The 26840-nt window shown below is 44.7% G+C and overlaps 1 protein-coding gene across 1 annotated transcript in view; it reads right to left on the minus strand.

The window, feature by feature from the left end:
* The window catches only part of SDHB (succinate dehydrogenase complex iron sulfur subunit B), a 113953-nt gene that overhangs the window by 58927 nt on the left and 28186 nt on the right, over positions 1–26840 (minus strand). Inside the window, exons 2-5 of the mRNA XM_078643332.1 lie at positions 23174–23319; positions 21448–21533; positions 20701–20837; positions 14139–14255 (exon numbers count right to left, since the gene is read on the minus strand). Coding sequence (XP_078499458.1) covers positions 14139–14255; positions 20701–20837; positions 21448–21533; positions 23174–23319 — 486 coding nt within the window. The remainder of the gene's footprint in view (positions 1–14138; positions 14256–20700; positions 20838–21447; positions 21534–23173; positions 23320–26840) is intronic.

Here is a 26840-nt window from a genome sequence, read left to right on the forward strand (position 1 = left end):
CAAAGCTCTCAGACTGACTGACTGAATATGGACATTTCTATGTCCCAAGAATTTTGAGGACCGTGGTGCCCGGGTCCAGTGGACACCAAGGGAAGTGGAGGGGGGGGGGGGAGGCACATCTGTGCATTCCCCAAGCAACAGACCTCTGCCATTTGAGGGCCGAATGGGATAGATTGAAGATAGAGGTTTTGACACTTAGATCATGGCTCCAATAAAGATTAAGATCTGCATTCCACGAGCCCATGGCAGACAGGCCTACAATTTACGCGAGACAGATGTGGTTCAAAAGTAAACCCCCTAAACCACACCGAACTTCAAAGACGCACAGAAGTAGAACTTCAGGTGCCATTTTTCAGCAATGGGTGAAATACACTTGTGGGGACGTGGACCGGAGAACCCGGACTGCGTGGTGCACATTGCCAGTGGACTCTGTTGTGCACATGGAGGATAACGGTCTAAATAGTGGCTGGCCTGGGCAGAGGACCTGCCGAAGTGTGGTGCCCCGAAGCATGCTAGCCAAGGGCACGACCGCGGACCTCCTGTTCTTCCGGAGACCTCAGGGACATCAAAGATCTCTTGCAAGGGACCTTCATCATCTACCTGTGACATCTGGAGAGCAGGGCAAGTGCCCACTTCGGCAACTGAATCCCAACTGGTAGCGCAGTGTGAGTATGAACCGATGCAAAAAACAGAAGAGGGACCCTGAAAACCTAAAATTGATAAAGGCAAGGGGAACAACCCACCAGGGAAAGTTCAATATTCAACAACATGAAAAGGGGCATCCCCAAAATATAGAAAAGACGACACAAAAGTTTAAAGTATAAAGTCAACCAAAAACACCCACAGAACAGCTATTTTACTTTTCAGAATTTATTTTTTAAGTCATTTTAAATAGTACTCACGTGATGGCGAACACAGATAAATTCATTTTGATCATCTTATCACATATAAAAAATTCATTATATTAAATCTTACAATAAGAGAAAATCATCAGCCAATGAGAAAAGAACATCAGCCCAGAGCCACATTAACAATAAAAAAAAATGACGCACAATTCAGTCATTCCATCAATCGACCCCTAACTCCCTACCACACAATACATACACTCAAACTGAGCAGGGGGTTCGCGCCTGTAGCTAAAGGAAGCTGCACCACTTGACTTGTTTCCAGGAAGAGACGCTGTTTTAGTTAGCGCTCCTGCACAAAGCGCAGAGGCGCGCTTTTAATTTTCCCTGCTCACCTCTTCCCTCACGGAATCCTGACGCTCACTCTCCACTCCTTCTGAGCGCACCGGCACGGCACAGCGCTGAACACAGCGGCGGCTCGCAGCGGCTGGGGCCGACATCTTGCATTGGGCTGCTCGGGTGAGGCGAGGCCACGGCCATCTTGGCCACACCCCCACGAGTACCGCCCCTACTTAGGAGCTCAGTTCTTCGCAAACCTTTGGCACTAGCAGGCGGCTGACCCTGTGGCAGGGGGTTCGCGCCTGTAGCTAAAGGAAGCTGCACCACTTGACTTGTTTCCAGGAAGAGACGCTGTTTTAGTTAGCGCTCCTGCACAAAGCGCAGAGGCGCGCTTTTAATTTTCCCTGCTCACCTCTTCCCTCACGGAAACCTGACGCTCACTCTCCACTCCTTCTGAGCGCACCGGCACGGCACAGCGCTGAACACAGCGGCGGCTCGCAGCGGCTGGGGCCAACATCTTGCATTGGGCTGCTCGGGTGAGGCGAGGCCACGGCCATCTTGGCCACACCCCCACGAGTACCGCCCCTACTTAAACGGGCCACCATGTGTCAGCGCAGCGGACGAGCGCAGCGGGCGCGACGGAGGCGCGCCGGAGTTGCGCCTGAGTTAAGCCCGTCTGCGCCCGTCCGCGGCCGACCGGGACCCGGGCCTACTCCCCCTGGCCACTTTTTAAAATACTCGTCGCTGGAACTTCTAAACCTACGCCCTTACACTCTCCAGGGTTCCTGCAAGCACTCTCTTGCCCCACGTACATTGACTTGCATTCAACGTTTGGGTCTTTCCTCTTTCCCCACTTCTGTGCCTCATGCCCAGGCTTTAATTCAACCCCTTCCTGAGCCTCAATCTGCATCTACGGCAAAGCACAGTTTACGCTGTTACTACCTCAATACTCGGTCCCTGGTTAAAAACCAAATAGACATTTTTCTTTTCTTGGAGGAGGTAAAACCCGACATTTTCTTATTAGCTGAAACCTGGCTAACCCTTCACTCCCTCCCCGATGTACTTGTTGCACTGCCCGCAGAATATTATATCTTGACAGCCAACCGTACACCTGGGAGGGCGGGAGGTGGAGTAGCAGCTATAATTCTGAAATCTCTCCATGACAGGGAATTACCTTCCTTGACTCTTCCGGATACCGAGAACCTAGTGATTAACCTTGACACTGAAAGTGGGTCCCTTATTTTGGTTCTTATTTACCGGCCTCCCCAATATATGGCCAATTATCCATCTCTCCTGGCGGAGCAGCTGGCTTCATACGTAGTCAGCCACTCTAAAATCATCCTCATTGGGGACCTAAATTACTGGTTCGACAGCACAGACATAGACACTCAAGCTGCTGAACTGAAAGACCTGCTTACAGATCTCAATCTAAATCAGCAAATTAATGTACCTACTCACCAGAAAGGCCACAGCTTGGACCAGATTTGGACGCATAATTTATCTTTATCCGACCCAGTTATCAGCCCTTGTATATGGTCGGACCATTTTACTATCTATTTTACACTAGAAACACGTGGAAATGTCAGATCCAAGCCATGCAAGAGCAAAGAATTCCGCAAGTGGAAAACCATGGACCTTCCAGGATTTATTGACGTTTTAAGTAAAACCGTACCACCACCGTACGATGACCTGGACACCAGTGAGAGAGCGCTGTCTAACTGGCTACTCAACGCAGCTGACCTCTCAGCCCCCCTGGTACTGGTCCCTAATATCAGAGGGAATGAAGCTCACAAATGGTTCTCCCAAGAACTGAAAGAACTTAAACTGGGGGTCCGACAGAAGGAACGGAAATGGAGACAAGGTTACTCCTCTCAAGCCAGGATAGTGTACTGTACCGCAAGAAAGGAGTACCAAAAAATCTTGCTCCAACATAAATCCAACTACTTCTCCCAAAAAATGTTAACTTCTTCAAACAAAACTAAAGTTGTTTTTAATATAGTCAATGAGCTCTGTGACGATGACAGGACAGCTCTCTCAATAGTTCCTACCCAGAAGTTGTGTAACTCTCTGAATGAATTTTTCAGAGAAAAGATTGTAACTATAAAACGCAACATTGCTAGCTCTCCTAAATCGTCCCCTTTGGATGATATTTTTAATAACCCTATTACATTAGATACCCTTCCTGCCATAGACCCTAAAATCTTTTCCACTCTCTTGGCACGGGTCAAGTCTGGTTCACCCGATGACATTTGCCCACCCCACATTTTCGCAGAGATTGGGCACTCTATTCCTCATGGGATCCTCCCTTTGCTCAACGACTCTCTTGACCAGGGAAAGGTCCCCGCAGGGTTCAAACATGCTCTATTGATTCCCCTGATCAAAAAACCCGGTCTTGATCCTTCTAACTATCGTCCGATATCCTTGTTGCCATTCCTTTCCAAAATCCTGGAGGCACATGTTGCTAGTTGTCTCTCTCACTTCATTGAATCTACTGGATACCTGGAGCTTAATCAAGCTGGGTTTCGACCGGGGCACTCAACCGAGATGGTGACACTGGCGGTCCAGAGTGTACTTAGATGCAATGCAGACAAGGACATTCCCCAAGCACTGGTACTTCTTGACCTGTCGGCCGCATTCGACACGGTCGACCATACTATCTTGGTCGACCGTGTCGAACAGGCTGGCCTGAGAGGCTCGCCACTTAGATGGCTGAAGTCATTTATCTCGGAACGCACCCAGGCAGTGAGATTAGGAACCTTTACAGCCCCTAAAATCAAAAATGAATGTGGAGTCCCTCAGGGCTCGTCTCTGTCCCCACTTTTATTTAATTTGTATTTACGACCCTTGCTATTCTCATTAAAAAAGTTCAGAGCCTTAATTTTTAACTACGCAGATGATCTGCAATTGATCTTCTGTTTAGACACACCTGGCGCGGTCACCGAATTTCGGGAGACCATGGTTCACATTCAGAGATGGATGGGCCTAAATCACTTAAAACTCAACCCAGGCAAAACTGAATTGATTTTGCCTGGGAAGAGTGCACTGTACTGGGGACCACATTTCTGGCCTCCAGAAATGGGTGACCCCCCGGCTAAGTCCCAAACAGTTAAGAGCCTTGGAATTTCTTTTAATGAAGATCTATCGCTCAAAAATCAGGTAGGGACTGTGGTATCTGCAAGTTTCTTTCAACTTCGCAAGATTAAGAAGATCGCCCACCTTTTAACCCACCCTGCTCTGATTCAGGTCATTATCGCTCTTGTGTTGTCCCGTCTGGACTATTCCAACAGTCTGTACTTGGGTCTTCCAGCGGGGCAGCTCAAGAGACTTCAACTGGTCCAAAACCAAGCGGCCAGGTTGATCTGCAAGATCCCTAAGTGGCAGTCCATTAGACCAGGACTGGCCAGTCTCCACTGGTTGCCAGTAGCGCAGAGAGCAGCTTTTAAAGCAGGATGCATTATCTTCAGGGCTCTACAAGGTAAGGGTCCCGGATTTATTAGCAGCCTGCTTGTTAGTTACACTCCCTCTCGCGCTCTCCGCTCAGGTCAAAAGAACCTGTTAGTGGTGCCGCGAATCAGGAAACAACGCCAAGGAGGTGGATCTTTCCATTTTTTGGCCCCCTCCCTGTGGAACTCTTTGCCATTGCCGTTAAGGCTCCATGAAGATCTGTTAGCCTTCAGACAGGCTTTTAAAACTTGGCTCTTCAAGCAAGCTTACCCTTAGTTAATCCCGTTTCCTTTTTTTCTGTTACATGTTATGTTGTGCCAGTTTTCCACAGCGCCATGAAGCCTATGGGCGTACGTGCGCTTAATAAATTTAATTTAACATAACATAACATAACATACATGTGAAGAAAAGCGCCGACGCGCGTTTCGGAAAAAAAATCATTCAAGAGTTCCTTCATCAGGGCGCATATCATAAATCCATTAGTCTGCACGGTCTTTTAAGATCCAAATTGTAATCTAGGACCAATTTCTCAAATAAGTCATAGTCCCAATAAAGGCTGACGAAGCATATCTGTGAGGAAAGTATTGCTTGGTGCTTCTAAAGGGTTAACGGTGGTTCATAACTTAATTGGACTCATAGAGACGCAGCATTGGCACAAGAAGTCTTGGTCAACGTAAATCTCCGCAACTCTGTCACTAAAATAAAGGAAAGATGATAAAGACTGTCTCAATCTAGCCACCAACGCTCTCAGAGTATTCCCTTTATTCAGAGGAATATTTCAGGGATAAGCTCCAGGCGTATCGTCCCTGGTAATATCTGTCAAGACGTATGGTATCCTTTAGGCATGCTGCATTTCTTTTCCGGACCCGTGCGGGGGGTGCACGCTACTTGGTGTATTCAGGATACGGGCCGAGGCTCTATACAGGACTTTATGTACTAGGGAGTGTTTACACCCTGATCCTGATTGGCATGCCTAAAGGATTCCATACGTCTTGACAGATATTACCAGGGATGATACGCCTGGAGTTTAGCCCTGAAATATTCCTCTGAATAAAGAGAATACTCGGAGAGCGTTGGTGGCTAGATTGAGACCGTCTTTATCATCTTTCCTTTATTTTAGTGACAGAGTTGCGGAGATTTACGTTTACCAAGAATTCTTCTGCCAATGCTGCGACTCTATGAGTCCAATTAAGTTATGAACCACCGTTAACCCTTTAGAAGCACCGAGCAATACTTTGCTCACAGATATGCTTCGTCGGCCTTGATTGGGACTATGACTTATTTGAGAAATTGGTCCTAGATTACAATTTGGATCTTAAAAGACCGTGCAGACTAATGGATTTATTATGTGCGCCCTGATGAAGGAACTCTTGAATGATTTTTTTTCCGAAACGCGCGTCAGCGCTTTTCTTCACATGTATGATGAAATGATGCTCAGTTTGAGTGTATGTATTGTGTGGTAGGGAGTTAGGGGTCGATTGATGGAATGACTGAATTGTGCGTCTTTTTTTATTGTTTAATGTGGCTCTGGGCTGATGTTCTTTTCTCATTGGCTGATGATTCTCTTATTGTAAGATTTAATATAATGACAATTTTATATGTGATAAGATGATCAAAATGAATTTATCTGTGTTTGCCATCATGTGAGTACTATTTAAAATGACTTCAAAAATAAATTCTGAAAAGTAAAATAGCTGTTCTGTGGGTGTTTTTGGTTGACTTTATACTTGGAACTTTTGTGTTGTTTTTTCTATATTTTGGGGATACCCCTTTTCATGTTGTTGAATATTGAGCTTTGAACCGAGACATGTGTCTAGAGACCGGATTGCCTAGTGCAGAGACCTAGAAATCTTACCTGTATCTAAGGCGCGGGGTTCCTGTACAGCGGGGACCCTGACACTTATAAGCTTCTAGTTGGGGTTGAATGGATTCAACCGGTTGCGGGACCCCGTGTAGGCCGTTTCGTCAATCGTGCAGCATTCCTCTTGTGCAACACACACACACTGCATGCACATTGCGTGCGTTGTCCGTGTAACAGGGTGCGACCCTCGGAGAGGGGGGTATACTCATATTAGTGCCTCTTTCTGCCTCATGTTCCTGTGCTGAACTTGTGCCTGTGTGAAACGGACCAGACTGGTCAGGTGCAACCTGTATCACCGTGCACAGTACGTTGTGCTTTACTTCCTGGGAGGTACGGGATTGCATCTCTCCGCTGTTTGAGACCGGAATTGCCTGGTGCAACCCATCTCAATGTGCACCAGTCATTGTGCCTTATTTCCAGGGAGGAGCAGAATTTGCAACTCGCGTTTGAAACCTGAAGTGCCTGGTGCGACTCATACCAACGCACATCAGGTGCTGTGCCCGAATTGCCTGGGCAGGACCCGAACATTGGTATACCGATCGGGGCATCTCATACTATCAAGAAGCTCCCCTGTGTTACTACCCAATTATCGATTGTTACCTTGGTGACTCATTGCGGTGAACAGACTGTCCTCTCCACACTTGGCCCCTCCCGAAGACATCTTGGCGCCAGGTAGTAGTGAGAGCTAGAGATTGACTGCGTTGAAGGAAAGTTTATGCGACAGTTCGGAAGTGGGTCAAAAGACTGTGCAACTCCTTTGTGTTTTGAGACCAGTGGGTGAACTTCCAGATTGGCTGCTAAGTACTCCCTTGTTTACTTCTACCCTCTAAAACTGCTAGTCAAGTCAAGTCAAGTCAAGTCAGATAATTTATATAGCGCACTACATACCCAGAGGGTCTCAAGGCGCTTGAGGAAGGTTGGGGGGTTATTTCTCGAAAATCCAGGTTTTAAGCTGTTTTCTGAAGGATAGGTGGTTTTGAGTGAGGCGGAGGTGAATGGGGAGGGAGTTCCAGGTTTTAGCCGCTAGGTAGGAGAAGGATCTACCCCCCCATGGTGGATTTGTTGATGCGAGGAATAACAGCGAGGGCTTGGTTGGAAGAACGTAGCTGGCGGGAGGGGGAGTAGAAGGATAGTCGCGTGTTGAGGCATTCTGGTCCGAGTTCGTAGAGTGCTTTGTGTGCGTGGGTGAGGAGGCGGAACGTTATCCTCTTATTGATAGGGAGCCAATGGAGGTCTCTTAGGTGACCGGAAATGTGGTCTTTACGCGGTATGTCTAGTATGAGTCTGGCTGATGCGTTTTGGATGCGTTGGAGTTTTTTCTGAATTTTAGCGGTGGTACCGGCGTATAGGGTGTTTCCGTAGTCCAGGCGGCTTGTAATCAGTGCATGGGTGACCGTCTTTCTGGTTTCGGTGGGGATCCAGCGAAATGTTTTTTTGAGCATGCGGAGGATGTTGAAGCAGGATGATGAAACTGCGTTGACTTGTCTTGACATCGAGAGTGAAGAGTCCAGGATGACGCCTAGGTTCCGTGCGTGGTCAGTTGGGATGGGTGCTTTTCCTAGGGCAGTTGGCCAACAGGAGTCGTCCCAGGCGGAAGGGGAAGTACCTAAGATGAGGACTTCTGTTTTGTCTGAGTTCAGTTTAAGACGGCTGAGCTTCATCCATTCGGCTACTTCTTTCATTCCTTCATGTAGGTTGGTTTTGGCGGTGTTTGGGTCTTTGGTGAGGGAGAGGATTAGTTGAGTGTCATCAGCGTAGGAGATGATGTTGAGGTTGTGTTGGCGTGCGATGGGGCTCATGTATACGTTGAAGAGGGTGGGGCTGAGTGAAGATCCTTGTGGTACGCCGCAGATGACTTCGGTGGCCTCTGACTTGAACGGTGGGAGGCGGACTCTCTGAGTTCTACCGGCAAGTAACGAGGTGATCCAATCCAGTGCTTTACCTTGGATTCCGATGTTGTTGAGGCGTTGAAGAAGGGTGCTGTGGCAGACTGTGTCGAAGGCTGCGGAGAGGTCAAGGAGGATGAGGGCGACTGTCTCCGTTGTCCAGTAGTGTTTGAATGTCGTCTGTTGCTGCGATGAGGGCGGTTTCAGTGCTGTGTTTGGCTCGGAAGCCGGACTGAAGAGTCGAGGGAGTTGTTGGTTTCGAGGAAGGCGGGGAGTTGGTTGTTGACTGCTTTCTCGATGACTTTGGCCGGGAAAGGTAGGAGCGAAATGGGGCGGTAGTTTGAGTTCGGTGGGATCAGCTGTGGGTTTTTTCAGAAGGGCGCTGAGTTCGGCGTGTTTCCAGCTTTCCGGGAAGGTGGCGGATTTGAAGGAGCAGTTGATGACGTCTCGGAGATAGGGTGCTATGATGGAGTCTGCTTTGTTGAAGATGTGGTGTGGACATGGGTCTGTGGGGGATCCTGAGTGGATGGAGTTCATCAAGCGAATGGTGTCCTCAGTGGAGATTGGGTTCCAGTCATTAAGGATGTTCATGGGGGGGTGAGGGTACGGCGGAAGGTTGGGTGGGATGGTGTCCGGGTTGGTTGTCGAAGCTGTTGTGGATGTCTGCGATTTTGTCGTGGAAGAACGAAGCTAGGGAGTCGCAAAGGGTTTGAGAGGGAGTGATGTCGTTGGAGTTGGCAGTGGGGTTGGTAAATTCTTTGACTATGTTGAATAGTTCCTTGCTGTTGTGAGCGTTGTTGTCTAGTCGGTCTTTGAATGCGGTTTTCTTGGCAATCCGGATCAGTTGGTGGTGTTTGCGTGTGGCGTTTTTGAAGGCGCCCCTGGTGATGGTGTTTGGGTCTTTTTCCAGGCCTTCTCAAGGGAGCGACAAAGTTTCTTGGATTTTTTAAGATCGTCGTTGAACCAGGGGGCGTTTTTGCTGCCTAGTTTAATTTGACGTTTTTTCAAAGGTGCTAGGGTGTCGGCGCTGTTGGTTAGCCATTGGGTGAGTTTAATGGCTGCTTGGTTGGGGTTCGATGAGAGGGCAGGGGGGTTTTTAAGAAGTGCTGAGGAGATCTGGTCGATGGCGATTTTGTTCCAGTTTCTTCACAGAGAAGGTTGAGGATGGTTGTGAGTTGTGGTCTTTTTGTAGACAAAGTGGACGCAGCTGTGGTCCGTCCAATGGAGAACTGAAGTGTGACTGAAGGAGATGTGTTTGCTAGAGGTGAAGATAGGGTCGAGTGTGTGACCTGCGTTGTGGGTGGGGGTGTTTACAAGTTGTTTGAGTCCGAGGTTGGCGAGATTGTCCAGAAGGGTGATGGAGTTGTTGTCGTTGTTGTTCTTTTCTAGGTGGAAATTGAGGTCTCCCAGTAGAATGTAGTCCTCTGAGGGGAGGGCGTGAGGGGTGATGAAGTCAGTGATGTCTTCATTGAATTGTGCACAGGGTCCGGGTGGCCTGTAGAGTAGTGTGCCTCTGAGTGTGGTCTTGGGGTCGGTATGGATCTGGAAGTGAAGGTGTTCGGCACTAGCGAGGTTGACGTCTGAGCTGGTTGAGACACGGATGGTTTTCTTATGGACGATGGCGATGCCTCCTCCTATTTGGTTGGCGCGGTCTTTTCGGATGATCTTGAAGCCGTCAGGGATGGCTATGGTGATGTCCGGGGGTGATGAGGCGTTCATCCAGGTTTCTGTCAGGAAGGCGACGTCTGGAGAGATGGTGTCTAGTAGATTCCAAAGGTCGATGGCGTGTCTGTGGACCGAGCGAGTGTTGAGCAGGAAGCATTTTAGGTGGTTGGTGTCGGAATTCTGTTTGGTGGTAGTGGGAGTGGCGTGTGCCTTGGTGCTGTCATACTTGCAGGAGTTGCATGCGAAGGGTCCATGGGTGTGTCCAGGTGCGGCTAGGGCGCAGTTGGGGAGTCGGCCAGGGTTTAGTGCTAGGAGGGTGGAGGCGTCGTAAGTAATGCGGGAGGGGTGGGTGATGCGGGGGCCAGGGGGTCTGGCGCTGGGCGTGGTCCTGGCGCGGACGGGCGTAGACGGGCTTACCTTTGGCGCACCTTCGGCGCGGCCGCAGCGCGTTGGGTCATCTGCCTTAAATGGTAGTTAGGGGGGGCGGAGCGTGGGAGGGGCAGCTGGGAGGCGGTATCGGGGAGGGTAGGCGGGCCAGGGGAGTGCACACCTATTGCAATGGAGGAATGGGAATGGAAAGTGAAACTGGGCAGAGGCCACAGAAGTTCGAGTAAAAAGTAAACAAAGACCGATAATGCGACTGAAACCAGCAATTCTAAAGCAGCACCTTCTATTCAATCAATATGTATCGGAAGTAAATTGTATTAGCTCACAGATGCGCAAATCAGAGGGTGAGAATCGGCGCTAAATATGGGTGAAAGCGCTAGTAATTAGAAGCAAAACGATACCAAACAGCAGTTCGAAACAGCGCTGGAAGGAGGGTCACGCTCGGGGTCTGTTAGCAGGAAGCGTGGAGGAGCGACCGCTATGGACAGGATCCAGACGGTCATATTTACACCTGCTTTCCGAGGACGCAGACTAAGGGTGACTTTGGCCGCATACACTCAGTGACCAGGGTGTGGAGTAGGTTATCTTCCATCTGGGGGTCTACGACCATAGGGTTGAACTAGAGGGTGGGAGGGAGGGAGGCTTGGGCCACCAGTGGCACCACATTAGGGTACGGAGTGCATATGTGTGTAAGGGCGTTCCGTACGGATTGGGAGGGTAGATTAGGAATTGTCCACAGTGTGCATACTATTGATATAACAACAATACAACTGGATCTAGTACTGCTAGTAATATTTCTGAATGGGTTTTATGCCCAAAAGTTTATGATGTTCATGTTATGATTGAATACGTTTTTTTTTTTTACATACATCCTGTATGAAGTCTCTTCTCGGACTCAGTGTATTTATTGTGTCTGGCTGCTGTACCTTTGCTTTACACATTGCCACTGATAAGCTTGACTGCTCAGTGCTAGGCTACCCGAGGGTGAGCATGGATTATACAGCAAGTGTAATCAACTGCCCTTGATGGGAGTGGTAGGTTCTGCCTGGCTGGAGGTATCCCTTCAGCCAACCAGACGCTACCGGTTCCAACAGTGTTAAAGGTTTCAGAATTTAAAATCAGTCTCGACATATTAGAATGGGAAGGTCACTGATCTGAAAAAAGCCTAAGGGTATGACAAGGAGACAGTCATGAGTGAAAAGTTGGTCACAAAAATAACAGTGCCAGGAAGGCACTGAGAGCACAGAAATGCTGGCAGGTCAGGAACATCGAAATTCCATACTTAGGTGGAATTCATCTCTGCTGCTGAAGAGGGTTATGGATTGAAAACGTTGAGGCTGCTTAGAACTACACAGGAATTGAACTCAAAAATATTATCTTGCACAGAATACAGTGTTGCCAAGTGGATAAAGAATCTTAAACACAATTTTAAGTCCGCACACTCCAAAATGCCAGCTTCAGCATGCTGAAGGAAGTAGGGCTGCTTAGAATGCCTTTCAGTATTCTATACCAGCTAGTTCGCTTCACACTTCTTTCCTTCCTTTACCACAGCTGGACTTGTGAGGTCAGCTAGTTATATTGTTAGCACCACGAGATTTCAAGTATTGCCTCTTGGCACAAGATTATATATTTCCCTCACAGACCATCATATTTTTACCATTAAACATAGTTCATATACATTTCATTAAACATTAAGGATGCAACAGTGACAACTTCAATCATCTCATTATTATTTTATCAAAAAACTTTATTTTCTTTTTTTCATCTCATTTTTTATATTTTGAAAAAAGTTTCATTTTTACAAACTGTTGTTTTTATAACACTTTCTTATAAAAAACACAATGTATTATTCTGGATTTGTAAACTCACAAATAAATTTCTTTTACGGCAGAGATTATTCACAATCCCCCCCCCAAAATTAAAATTGAACAAATTCTAAGAAAAATGCAAACAAATAAACAAATTCCCCTGGTTAGATATAAATACATACAATCATACTACAATCACACCAATACATACAGTCTCACATCAATGGAACACAAGACTCAGCACTAGGTCACACTTGCCCTCTCTCTTTTTTTCATTTTTACAACTATTGAGAGATTGAGTGTGGTATAGTTATGAGGAATATATGGATGTTCATGTTGGGTCCAACTATGACACTTGCCCTTGTTAAAAAGTCTTTTTGTTCTGAGTGCAACAGTGCTGACATTTTTATGTATTTATAGGTCCCCTGGGAATTGATTGCTAGATATCTGGAAAGGTCCTGAGGAAGGTGGTCAATACATCTCTAATCCACCGAAACGCGCGTAGACCTAGTGCTGAGTCTCGTGTTCCATTTTGAGACTCTGATGCTGGCAGGAGCTCTCTCTTGCCAGAAATTACTCAACTGTGTACAGATATTGGATGAGTGTAGTTGATGTGAGACTGTATGAATTGGTGTGATTGCAGTATGATTGTATGTATTTATTTCTAACCAGGGGAATTTGTTTATTTGTATGCATTTTTCTTAGAGTTTGTTCTATATATTTTTGGGGGGATTGTGAATAATCACTACCTTAAAAGAAAAGTATTTGTGAGTTTACTAATCCAGAATAATACATTATTGTGTTTTTTATAAGAAAGTGTGATATAAACAACAACAGTTTGTAAAAAGGAAGACTTTTTTCAAAATATAAAAATATAAAAAAATGAGATGAAAAAAAGAATATTAATTTTTTTTGATAAAATAAAATAATGAGATGATTGGAGTGGTCACTGTTTCATCCTTGATGTTTAGTGAAATGTATATGAACTATGTTTAATGGTAAAAATAGGATGGTCTGAGAGGGAAATATATAATATTGTGTTCATTTCAAACCCCTCTTTTCCCTGACCTAGATTTATTGCAGAGGGGGTCCCTTAACTTTAGCCTTTGCATCTTGGCACAAACACATGACCTTACTTGCATATATAATCTGCATTTATGGGTTCTGGGAAACCTGCAGTACAAGCGTCAAGGCTTTATGGTTGTTCTGAATGATAGGTTATTGTAAATATTTAAACTGAATAATCACAGTTGACTCCATCAAACTGGAGAAGTTCCTTAGAAGCCACACTAAGCATGCTGAATTTGCTGATAAAAAAAGCACCTGAAGGAGTTTGCCATAGGACAAACAAACACTTTAGTATTTCAGATTCTTTCTTTTCTTCTGTTTAGAACTTTAGTTCAAGTTGGTCCTCAATAAGATTACTTTTTCTTATCTAGTGCGTCTAACTTGTGTCTGGCTCCTTCTCATGCCAAGAGGGTAAACCTGTAAAGAAACCACACAGATTGTACAGAAGAGGCAAGACTTCTTTTCGGGGTTGACAAACAGAAGTAATTAAAAAAAAAATCAATTTCTACTCTGGAGGGTTTTCTGTGTGACGGTTAACTGCTCCTACTATTCATTCATCCCACAGCTTTCACCAATGTTCGGTATTTGAGTCTCTTGAGCTGAAATTATGTGGCAGCCTTCTCTCGCTTGAGGTGCAGCACATAGGTTCCTTGTAGATACTGAAACACTACAATATGCTGCCAGAGAAACTCAAGTTCTAGTGGGCTGTGTGCAGCCATAGTAAGTCTGCTGAAAGCTTCTCATTCAGAGATCGGACTGTTAAAAGGCAAGAAGAAAACATTTACAGAAGAGCAACATAGTTAACAAATTCCATTCTTAAAGCTCCCAGACTCACCAGCTTGTCCCGGTCCTCAATGGACTGCAGATACTGCTCCTTGCCTTGTTTGGACTCGTCTTTCTTCTTCAGGTAAGGCTCGATTGACTTGTACTGGGCATAGAAATTACTCAAATCCTAACAGAAAGCAGAAAAGGCAGTCAGCTGAACACATCAGGTACAAACATGTTCGTCAGCATGATTTCATATTATATACTTATGATAGTTATTGCTGTTAGCTTTGTTATGTGCCCTACCTCTGTAATAATTCACCAACTGCTTACTATTCTCTTACAGTGGCAGGTTCACAGTCTCCTATTTTTCTCCAAGAGATGTTATCATCTGGGTTTTAATTGCAAAGTTCAATTATTCCTACATGATTTTATGGATTGGGATACAGTGGAGATTCATCTTCTTGGAGTGTTCGGAAAATACAGCACACCTGCCCATTTTTGTTTTTCAAGCCGGTTGCACATCTTCACTGGAAAGGACATTCATCGAACCAAAGAAAGTGCTCCAACTTTCCTTTTCCTAAACCAGCAGAATACAAGACTAACACATGGGAAGATTGAGGTCTCTAAATACTTGCCACCAAGGCCACTATTAAGAGTGGTCTAGGAAATGTGTCAGTTTTCTCAGCAACCAAAATCTCTGGTTTAAAGTTAGAAAGTCTGTGGTGTTCAGGCCGCACTGGCCGGTAGGACATCAGGCGTTTCTCCCCTGGAGGCTGGAAGGATCAGGGGACGGTTTTGTTACTTTGAGACGTTTCTGTAGCAGTGCAGCAGTTCTGAAAGCATCCGCTGCAGAGTTCCTGGTTGTAATACAATTAGTACAATGGTGACCATTGGCTGCATTTTGCGTGCACAACTTAACTTTGTGCTTGCTTGCGGTTTCTTTCAGATTGTGGGATGTTTTCATACCTCACAGCACAGAGCAAAATAGTTTCCGAAACATGTAATGAGGGATGTGTATTTGATACCGTTTACAAGTGTGAGAGAGGAATGTTCTGCTCAGCCTCTGAGCAAATTTTGGAGCATGGCCAGCTCCTGTGAGTGACCTCGACGCAGATTGGTACGGCCTGCAAACCTGGACTGAATAACAAAAGGAAGGCGGGGAGGGTTCTAGAAATCTCTCCTTGAGTTGAGTAACGTTATTAAAGACGGGGACTTTTGGCTCTAAGACAGGAGCGGATCCAGTGGAATGGATGTTTGCCCCAGGGACTTTTTGTGATTCCGATCGAGACTTCTGACTGACTGACTGAGGGCTCCCCAGTCGTGGTGGCCAGAATGTTGAAGTACACTACATTGGTGATGTATACCAAGTTTTGATTTCTTGAAATATTTATCTATTTGCTATGCTTGTTATTTTCATTTGACATATAGGAAAGTGCAATCCTCTTAAAAGTGGAGCATTGATAAAAGGCATTTGTTTCATTTTGAAAGTGCATGGATAAATTCATATGCCTAATTTTGAGAGTGCTGCGTTTTTTTCTAAGTGGGTCTTGTTGTTTCAAGTCTGAAGTAATACGTTTGTATATCCAGTAGTTTTCAGACAACAATTAAAGTGTAAAGATAATTTTGGTGATTAATGTTCATGCTGAAGAGATATCAGAGTTTTGTCTAGTGGCGGATTTGACTTGTCTAAGGTACTGCCAGAGGGTTAATATGCTTGCTGCAAAGTACGTGTATCATGCAGATCACAGAACGGTATTGTATCTACATAGCTTAGTGAGTCACTGGTTTTGCCAAAAACCCTTTAGTTACTGTGCAGTTTATAAGTTGCAATCATAATCTAACACTGTGAGCTATGAAGTATCATCAAGGAGCCGCATGCAAACTACATGGAACAGGTTAGAACATTTTCTGTTTCTTTTTAGTCTTTCATTAACCTAATGTTGCTAAAAAGGGTTTGTTTGGGGCGAAATACATTCTTATTAGTAAAGACAACCCTAACCACTGTGTTAGGTTATGAATCATGGGTTTGTGCTTCTCCAGACCAAGCACTCCCAAAAATGCCTATAAGTATGGGTGACATGAATCCTACACCTTGTAGCCCAATTTGTCTAATGAAACATTTTAGATACACTGATGTACACATGTGATTCTTTGTTTCTGGCTTTGTGTGTGATGTAATGTGCAAAGACATCCTACACTCGTATGTAAGGTGCTATAAACAAATTAAATACATGTGAGAGGGGCTATGGAGAGATGAGGGGCACTGCTGGAGGGTGATAGTGAGGGAATCATTGAAGAGCCCCAACAAAGATTACAGAATCCTGGAGCACTTTAAGTTCATCACTTACTATGCTTTAAAAGTGAATACAATTGAATATATAATCAAAAATGTGTTGTAGAATGAGCTATTTCTGTCCACATTATTGTCTGTGTGTGTGTGTGTGTGTGTGGGGGGGGGGGGGGTGAGCGGGGAAAAACACTCCAAACCCCCACTTGTAGGAGTCAAGCTCGCTTGCTGCACTCACCATGCACCGTTCGGGGGCTGGTCTGAAAATTTGCCAGGGCTGCTTTGGTGTTCCAGTCAGGCCCTGGTGGTGATCCCTGCTTCCAGTGGGTCCGCTAAGTGCAGAATTAAGAGTCTACTTGTAATAAGGGTCTTGGTGTAAGCAATAGATGAGTTAACAGATTAAGTGAGGGTAGGGTCCAATCAGTTCAGGTATTGTTGGGCTCCAAGTTCTTGTCTCCTGGTGAGACATAAGAGAATAGAATGTAAGTGGGATGGAATGTGGGGTTTGTAAGATACTTGCAGGATGCCTAGCAGTTGACAGTTGAGCTGGGGAAGACTGAGATTACAAGTGTGAATGTACAATTGCCCAACGGGTCGACTAAACAGCAAGCTAAAAGAAGGATACAAAGAGGTGCCTTGGGATCCATGTAGTCGTGGCCTCCAGAGAAGGGGCTGGTAGAGAGTATCCCGCTTCCCTCTTTAAGTAGCAATGAAGCAGTAATAATAGGTCTGAAAAGCTCCAGGGCTCAAGGCCCAGACAGCCTTTCCTCAGACATAATTAAACTCAACCCAAGACTGTGGCCCAAGTCTTGGCACCATTGTTTGGATCAATAATCAGTGGCCAGGATATGCCAGAATCCTGGAAAGGCGGCATAAGGGTTCCACTGTTTGAGAAGGGTAAACTGGCCCTGCCCTCGACCTATCATATGATTACCCTGCTGGACATTCCAAGTAAATTTATGTGAGACATCTGCTGGGTTTATTGGAAGATTGGGTAAGTGAGGCCAGAATTGTATCTATATCCCAAATGGGTTTTCGTAAAGGTTATTCAACTACGGAAGGTTGTTTGATACTAAACCTTTTGGTTGAAGGCTATGCCCTGAAAAGAAAGCAGCTTCTTTACGTGTCTTACATCGATTTGTCTACAGTGTTTGACACTATAAATAGGGCTTTACTCTGGGAAAAGAGGTCTAGATGGGATTGTCCACTGGGTTTAATAATGCTGAAAATTCAATGACATGAGGGATCGTGGACTAGAGTGGAACTTGGGGGTAATGGAGCCTTGTCAAAAAAAAGTGGTACCCCCAAAGGTATAGACAGGGGTATATCCTGGCACTGTTCCGGTTTTCAATTTATATTGCGGATGTTATGGTAGGATTAAACCAGGTTCGGTCCTTCACGCCATTATTAGGAGCTGAGGCTATATCGGGATGGTTTTACGCAGATACGGTGTTATTGGACCTTACGGCAACTGCCGTTTTTTCCCACAATATTGCAAGGTGAACGATTTGACAATAAATACGGTTAAAACAAAGGACATGGTCTTTTCGAAAGGAAGGATGCAGTCCTCTAGGTTTAAGTTGGCAAGCGAAATTTTACGTCCCCAATGTGCGAATTTCAGGCACTAGGACGGCACCCAGCAAGATTCTCACCACAGGCGGTTGCGGCAGGTCGCAACCATTTGCGGTGAGAAAGCTGCCGCTCCAGTACAAAATCTACTTGTGTGGCCACAAAGAAGCAGCACCCTCTGGCATGTTGTGTGTGCCTGTTCATGCCAATTTTGCAGTGCGGAACAAGTTCCCGGCGCTAAACATCAGCATGAGCAGTGTTAACGTGACAAATTTCTTGCGCTAACCTCTCACTGAGGTTTTATATAACTCCGCCAAATTCCATTGAATTAAAATCCGTGAGTTCCACCCAACCCCAATTTAAAATAGAATAGAAAAAAGAAAGTAAAAAAAAAAAAAAAAAAAAAAAAAAAAAAAAAAAAGGACTCGCAGAAGGAGATGTTTTTGGGAATGCCTTCGCATATCTCAACAGTTGCCATTCACCGTCAGTATGTGTTGCTAAAGACAGATTAATTGTTTTGCCCCCCCAGGAAACATGGGGATTCTAAATCCTTGAAGACCATGTGTCTGCTTTAAAACAAGTTTCGTCCCCTCCAGGACAAACTCATAAGGGATCAGATAATATGCATGTCCACAATGAGTATGTACAGGAGAGATTGTGGGCACAAGGGTATTCTGTATTGGGAGAGGTTATTTTTATTGTGAGAAAATCAGAGGTATCCAATGGATGTTGAAAGGCGGCATTGGAAGGTTCAGGGGGCAAAAGTTCTACTGAGCTGGTGGCAAAAATTAAATCCGGAAAAAGAAAGGTGTGCAGAGTAAAGATTATAGAAAAGAAACCAATAGAAGGATTTAATAAAAAAAAAAAGGCATGAAGGGTGGTAAAAAACAATTTTGGGGGAAAAATCTGCCTAAAAGAAGAGGTTTTAGATGCAGGAGTGCAGAACACTTCATATACAGCAAACATTGTCATGCATTAATCAAAATGCTCTGCAAGTAGTTTTAGAGGGCATTTTGTCATGGTATGTAAAAGGAAAAACAGGGAACGATTGTGACATTAGTTGATGACAATAGTACCTCTGAATCGGATCCACACACTACGGAGGAAGAAGTTGAGAATAAGAAAAGAGTGTGTGTTGAGTATAGATGGGGTTGGAAAAAGGTCTTCGAAGGTCGTATGCAATTTGACAACAACATGTAGGAACAAACCAGTACTAGAAACTCTGTTTTGTTTCCTTTCATTCAAAGGAAATGCTATAATCCAGTGGAAAACATAAGGTAACCTTGGCGGCATACCATGTACAGGTATTCAAGATGAGGATCTGTAGGTCGTCAGCGTACATTTGGAAGATCACCAAAAGGGGTTTGTAGATGTTAAACTGTAAACAAGATGCAGCACTTGTGGATGTCTTGGAAGACCGGATCATTACTTTTTGGCTGTGGCTGGTTAGTAATAATAGGATTCAATGCACAGCTGGTCTTGGAATGCCCAGCCCAGGGTCGACCAAGCCTTGGCAATAGTATTCTACAGATAACCATATCACAGTCAGAAGAAAGGTCAAGTTTACAAGCTGATCTTTTATCAACCACTGAGAAAAGTAGCACTTCCCTATGGAAGGGGCTACGGTCGTTACGATACACCAAACAGAATGGAATCTAGTCAGAATGGTTTTAGGGACAGTGCATTAGTTCCACAAACTCCCACTTCCAGTGATTTTCTTGTGAATTGGGAGGTAGAAGACATCTTGGCAATTCAACAGTATCTTCAGATCAGAAGATACTTTTCAGAAAGGGGTGAGAAGGGCATGTTCGGATGGCTAGCAAAATCTCTTGGGAAGAGTGATTTGAAGGATGCAGCTGAGGAGAGTATAGGGAGGTGGGTGCATTTTATCCTGTTGGCCATGCTTAGAACCTCAGAAGTTTACAAGGCTTTGAATAATGGTAAAACAGATTGTAATGGAAGGATCACAATGGGAGGGAAGAGAGATACTTATTTGGTAATGATGAAGGATAGAGATGTGAGTATTAGCAATTTTAGACTTAAACGTAATCAGGCCTACAGTGTTTTAACTAAGCTCTGTAGGGGTTGCTTGACAAAGTAACTTGTTTTGACATTCACGATGGCTCTGTGTTAGCTGCTCCTATTTTACTTGGAAGCAGGTTTCTTTCATTTCAGTCCTTGACCGATGCCATTACTGTTCCAAGTATGTTGTTACCATGTAAATAAGGGGTCCAGTACAATGCTAACAAGAGTTAGCAACAGTCTTCCCCTCCCACCATACATGCGGAAAGGGAAGGAGAACTGGAAGTGGCTGATAATGTAGCAACATCACCCCTTCTGCTAAGTACATGGAGGAAAGGACAGGCTACATGCTCCAATAAAATAACAAACCACACCTTTTCAATAGACACTTCCCTATTCCTAAACAAAGGGCTTCTGACTTTGCACCTCATTATCCTGGAGTTTATCCTGAATATATGGCAAGTCCAGGACAAAAGAGAATGAACATGCTGGGAGTATTTGGGAAGACTCTTGGGCAATAAAAGGTCCTCGAATCTGGTGAGCACAGTATACTCTGAAACCGCTCCATAAGGGTTGTGTGAGACATCCTATTCTTTCTTACTGCATGGCTCATAACTTCCCTGCAAAACCACCTTTATACGGACCCAGTTAAGAAATAGACCACACCTACCAGTGTACCAAATTTGATACTCAAACAGAGAGAGAGAGAGAGAGAAACAAAAGGACTTTGCTGGGCAGCATCTTTACTTACAGGCACAAGATCTTTAACAACATACATGTGTGGCAGTGGGTAGATCTTGGCCACCTTCGAGAGGTTAGTGTCAATTTTCACTGTGCAGGCCAGCGTATTGCCCCCACTGATGTTCATAGCACAAGAGCCACAGATTCCTGGAAGAGAGAAAGTAAACAAGAAAATAACGCAATCTAAACAACATACAACAGGAAAGTCTATTACACAGAGCTTGTTGCCAGTCCTTACAGTGGTTGAGGCCCGTTCCCCCAGGGAAAGCTCAAGGCCAGCAACCCCTATACACCTTTATGCATCCTTGAAAGGCAGCCCAGCCTCCACATAGAGCTTTTGGAAAGCCAAGAGCCAACACACAAGCCACCGACCACCACACACACAGAGCTCTAGCCTCTACCAAAACACAGAATTCCAAGGCAGACTAAGATTAAGGCATATGCCCACAACCCCTACCCCCTCCCTTTCTCCATGCCAGCCACTCCCACACAAAAAAGGGCAAGATAAAAGCACCCCATTGTACAGTCAGTGGGTAACGTCCGTCATGACAACATTTTTACTAAAAACAAAACCCTTGTGGTTATAAGAGGCAAAACAAACAAAAAAAGACCCGCATAACTCTATAGAGGCTCGTCTAGAACCAGACCAAGAAAGCAGCTTTGTACATGGCCGGTATTCCTGGAACCACTTAAACGGTACAGTTCATGTAAGATCATTCACAGAGTGTGACAGCTAATAGAACATGAAGTCTATTACCTTCTCTGCAGGATCTACGGAAAGTAAGGGTAGGATCCATCTCATTTTTTATTTTGATCAGAGCATCAAGCACCATCGGGCCACATCTACAAAGAGAAACAGACCATGAAAAAATTGTTCACCGAAGAAAGATTTGCTGCCAGGACCTGCGTGTATCAAACAGACCACAGATTTGAATTCCATCAGTCCTCGAAGTCTTTCCTTCTATGGACAACATAAGTACACCAGAATTAGACAATATTAGCACCTGCTATTGGTTGTGCTACAATGCAGCAAACTCGAAGTCTGAAAGCACTATACAAAAACAAGTTACTATCAGATACCTCAGACGATTTCAAATATTCTGCTATAGAGAAGTAGCAGTGAAGAATTCCTAAAATGTCATGGTCATGTAGAGGAGCAATTGTGTTATTTAGCTCTTATTTACGGTACACCAGTGCTTCAACGCCTATGATTCGCAGCTCCGGAATACTGGCATAGCAGAGGATCTGTCGGTCATGCTGGAGGTGTAGTTGCAGCTGCATGGAGTTAGATATGCTTGAAGAGTAGTGGTACATTTTGCAGTGCACTGCCAACTCTTGGTATGAATCCTGGTACTGGAAAAGTATGGATTGTTGCAGGCCAGCAAAGTGGTGCTCTGCCAGAATTGTGTGGGTCCGATTATTGAAATAGCTAGCAACAAAGGCTCTCCCCTACCTCCTGGTGGAATCTACAATTACATCTACAGCATGGTGCATCATGCACAAAGCCTACTCCAAAACCTTGCACACCAGTATGTACCAGTCAGGAACATAGGTGTGTCTTCCTCAGAGCTAATCAAGGAGCGCGAATTCTAACGCCAACAGAACCACGTGAGTTCAGGGCCTGCAATTGAACATTTCAGTTAGCCTTCTACACTAAGCTAATAGCAAGATCACACTCTGCTGTGCTCCATAAAACTAGAATGACCTACACATTGAGAAGTGATTTAAGGTGTACAAAATAAGGTCCTTCCCGTAAATCCAGGTGGACTGTCTCACCCCCTTCGCCCCCACGACCCGCAGTTGCATTCCCCTGTTTGCAGCTCCAAAGTGACACATCCAACCTTTCACAAGATTCTATATAAATCAATAATGAGTGCGGAAAGTCAGGATTTAAGTGCTTGAGCAGAGCTGTGCGGAGCATATTGTGCTGGGAAAGTAGGTGATGTTGCGTGTCAGGTTAGAGGTCCACTGGCAGAACTGTATGAGGGCTCCAGCCCTGGAAAAGTGGAGGAATGCTGTAGCTCAGGGGAACCAGTGATGCAGCGTTTGTTCCAGGATTCCATTTTACATTATGTACCCCCTGCTATTACTACATTGTGAGTACTTTGTATAATTTGCCTTTTACAGGAAAACATCTCAGTAGTAGGAAATAAATTAGTATTGCAGGTCAAAATAAACTTGCAGGTAATATGAAAACAGCTACAGATAAACCCTTCTTTTACTTATATAAAAAAAACAATAGCACTAGCTATTTAACTGCAGTTTCAACCAAATTACCCACATAGCAAATACTCGGATCAGTGGCCAAACAGGAGTATTATATTTCATAGCACAAAAAGCAAAAAACAAATGCCCATGATTGAGAAGTGGATCTATAGCTCGTAATGTAGCACCATAGGTTATGAACAAATGTAGCGGACAGGTTTCTGACAAGAGGACTCTGTTCCGCTCTACTTCAATCCCACCTTCTGCCTTTCACTCACGTGTTGAGGTCCACCTCAAAGGTCTGCATACGGGGCTTATCGCCATGCTTGTCCGGGTCCCATCTGTAGACTGCAAACTTCTTAATGCGCGGAGATTTCAGAGTGTCTGGGGCAGGGGCGGCAGCAGTTTGTGCTCCACGGCAAGCCTATGAGAATACAAAACCATGCTAAGAGGACTTTTCTTCAGGGTCTGTGACAGCCAACAGTTATTGACAAGTACCTTTGCCACGCAGTAATCTACCACGTGTGCCCCAGTCAGCATAGGGTGGGATACGTCCTAAGCCATGCATAATATTTCTATCCTATCACCTACCCATACTAAAGGCTACCAAGCGCTACACAAAATGCAAATAGATACATTATCCGCCCACTGATGACACCAATCCCCCCCTATCCAAGCGACATAGCACACATTGTAAAACAAGGAAATCAGACTAGGCCTACAGCAAGATAGGATGACGAGCAAGTAGCATTCTAAAGTCCAACCTCCAAAATACATCTCATGACCCAATTCGCTCCTGGTATAACACAGAGGAAAGTTGTCATTAATAAACACTAACTGTCCTACTCCCTCACCTACTTATAAAATAAAGATATAGACAACAATTTTACAAGCACAGGAAGGCAAGTAAGTAGTCCGACCCCTACCTCTCCAGCAATACCAACCTTATCTCAATCATTATTAATATTTTAGCAATACAAACATCAATGTATAGTATACATTTCAAAACATTACCCACAGTATCAAAGATGAAAGTACATCGCTTCTACAGCCCATGTACTTAAATCCACAAGCTAAAAGCATTATTGAAGACTGCATGGGTTTGAGGGGGTTGGGGGGGGGGGGGTTAGGGAGAGAACATATCATACATTTCACATATGTTGGCAAGTCACCGGGCTTGCCTGAACAACAAGCTGTATCCGTTTTCAGTGGCGCAACGTAGGTGCGCAAGCAAAGAGAGCCTAGGCCCAGGAAGCCCTCCTGTTTTTCATGTCGAAGTCCTGCCCCTTCTCTGTATGTTATATATATGCCCCATTCTTCAGCCTACAAGAATTAGTCTGTCTTCAGACCACCTGCACAGGTTGTGGTTCTGCTGTTGGGATGAAGTCATTCTGATTTAGGAACCGTCAAACACTTTAAGCCCACACTATTACAGAGGTATCCAAGTTGAAGAGGTGATAAAGTTTAGTGGGTGTTGGTATCACCAGTAATCGCAGTGGATGTCCATATCTGCGTGTGCATCACCACAGCAAAATCTTGACCGCTACTGGTAGATCCTAAGATACATAGGCCCCAAAAGTTCAAGACTTCGTTGGGTCACACCCATGGCAGCGTCTGTTCCCATCTAAATGTTAACAGACCAGTTGGGACCTTATTGTTCTATGGACTCCAGTCAACTCCACAGTATCCCCAAAATGGGAAGTCCGTGAACAGACAACTTGTCAATGGAACATTATGCAATAAGATCACCTAAAAAGTGTATTTAATGTAATAGTTTTTGCTTTGGGTATTCGTCTTTGGACTCTATATTTTTGGAGTGGCCCCATTTATTGTGGGAATTCAATATTTTTAGTAGTGACATCTTTTAACTAAAATATTGCCACTACAGTGACACCCAAAGGGCAGACATGGGTCCAGAGCCCCTTACTTGCCTTTTAGATCCTTTTGTGAGAGTTTAGTCTCTGTTAGCAATCAGCGATTCAAGTGTCTCCAGAGATTCCATTGCAGACCCGAAACAAGTCCCATAGGATAATGCTGGCCATATGACCAAATGTTTTTACAAATTTAGAACCACCCACTAACTATGTATCTATATAGTAATCTACAGAGAGATATATAGATTTGCAATTATATTCCAGCTCCAACAGGTGCTAGCATCTTCTTGTTCAGGTTGTTCTAGTTCTTACTTTTAAATGGGTCTGTCACCAGCAAAATAAAGTCCCTTACTTTTCATAAAGCAATGGACGTTGAGGCTTTTGAGTGTTATTTACTGTGTCATACTGAATCTGAGCTTCAACGCTGTCCACCTCCTGGAGTAAAAACCTAGACTGCTCCGTCTCACTACCATGTGAACGTCAAGTGCACAAAGGGTGTAACATGGGTGTAGAATCAGATTGTGCACATGTTATGGAGTATTGAGACTGCTGTGGTAATCTAGATCTATATATAGATCTGGTAAAGACATGCCACCAAAACAACACAGCTTACACTTCATAAATTACAGCAATCATAAGATCAAAACACATTTCATTGCCCAACCACTGAATCAGGTATACAAGAAAGCATCATTCAACTTGTTGGCAAAACAATGCCACACAAGTAGCACATCAACACAAGCAGCAGAGAAATGAACAATCATTCAGCCAGGCCCAAGTCAAAATCATGCAACTCACATTTAATTAGAAGTGGTCATGTCTTCAAAACAAATCAGGACACCTCACTGAACAGATTAATCAAACATTCATGTTGGTCTCACAAGACATTAGGAAGTCTACAGCAAGGCACACCAAGGCTACAGAGAGCACATCCCTACACAAAAGGTCAAGGTGCATCATACGAATGCTGAAAACGATTAATCATAATTAATGTGTTTAATCAGAGGTTGCCATGAAGCTCTGTAATGGATATGGCTCTTTTGCACATCAGTGTTATACAAATATTTAAGGGATTCGAAAAATACAGCTGGCATGATGGAGTTGGGGCTCAAACATACAAAAGACACTTTTAGGAATCACATAATATGTATGTAGTGTTATGCACTAATTTTAGCTACCTCACACTTTATAGCATCAACCCGTGATGTGGATTTTTACTCAAAATCGAAATGCAGCAGGATCCCAAACAGCTTCCACCTCCATGCCCAACGCGTATTTTTCTACGATCTATTGTTGCTTGTAGATTTTTATATTGCCTAATTTCAGGTAACATGAATACCCTGTGCCTGATCTCTTTCCACAGTTAATGGGTTCCAAGTAATTTGTGTGTAGAATCGGCCTTGATTTCCACCTAATATACGATTCAGCCTATGTGGCCCTAGAATGGACACCGTTCTTCTTGGCATCCACATTTTTCAATTCAATACACTTATTTATTTATTTCGAAAAACCTTTATTGAGAAAAAGAAATTATGGCAAGTTACAGGCCGTCATTTCAGCAGTTAATACAATAGTAGGTGCACTTACAAAGACGATCCACGTTGCAAGACGAAAGAGGACGGAAGGTACACATTGGATAGCCCATCTATGAGGAGTTGTGATTGAGGTACTGTAGAAGATGCACTAACAATCTGGCCAGGGGTAGAGGAAACGCCCGCAGAGTCATCCCGGGCATTCTGTGTGTCAGTGATGTGGGGAGTCCGTTATTGGGTTGTCAGGAGTGGTCAATTGGTGGAGGTAGGAGATAAAAGGAACCCAAATTTCTGGGGGCATGAGGGCCGCCGGCATCAGATCCCAAAATTCACCCAGAAGTGTCTGGCAGTGGGCTGCATCGTCCAACCAGCACTTAACCGTAGGTGGTGGTTTACGCTCCCAGTGGATGGTCACCATGCGCTTAGCAAGTACTAGAGGCATCGCAATTAGTTTGCGGTGGACATCTGAGTTGTTTGATGTAGCCTAGGAGGCATATATGGGGATCAGGGGTAATGCGTTCAAGTGTGATGTCGCCGAC

The sequence above is a fragment of the Lissotriton helveticus genome, chromosome 5_1 (genome assembly GCF_964261635.1).
Source record: "Lissotriton helveticus chromosome 5_1, aLisHel1.1, whole genome shotgun sequence".
Lineage (NCBI taxonomy): Eukaryota > Metazoa > Chordata > Amphibia > Caudata > Salamandridae > Lissotriton > Lissotriton helveticus.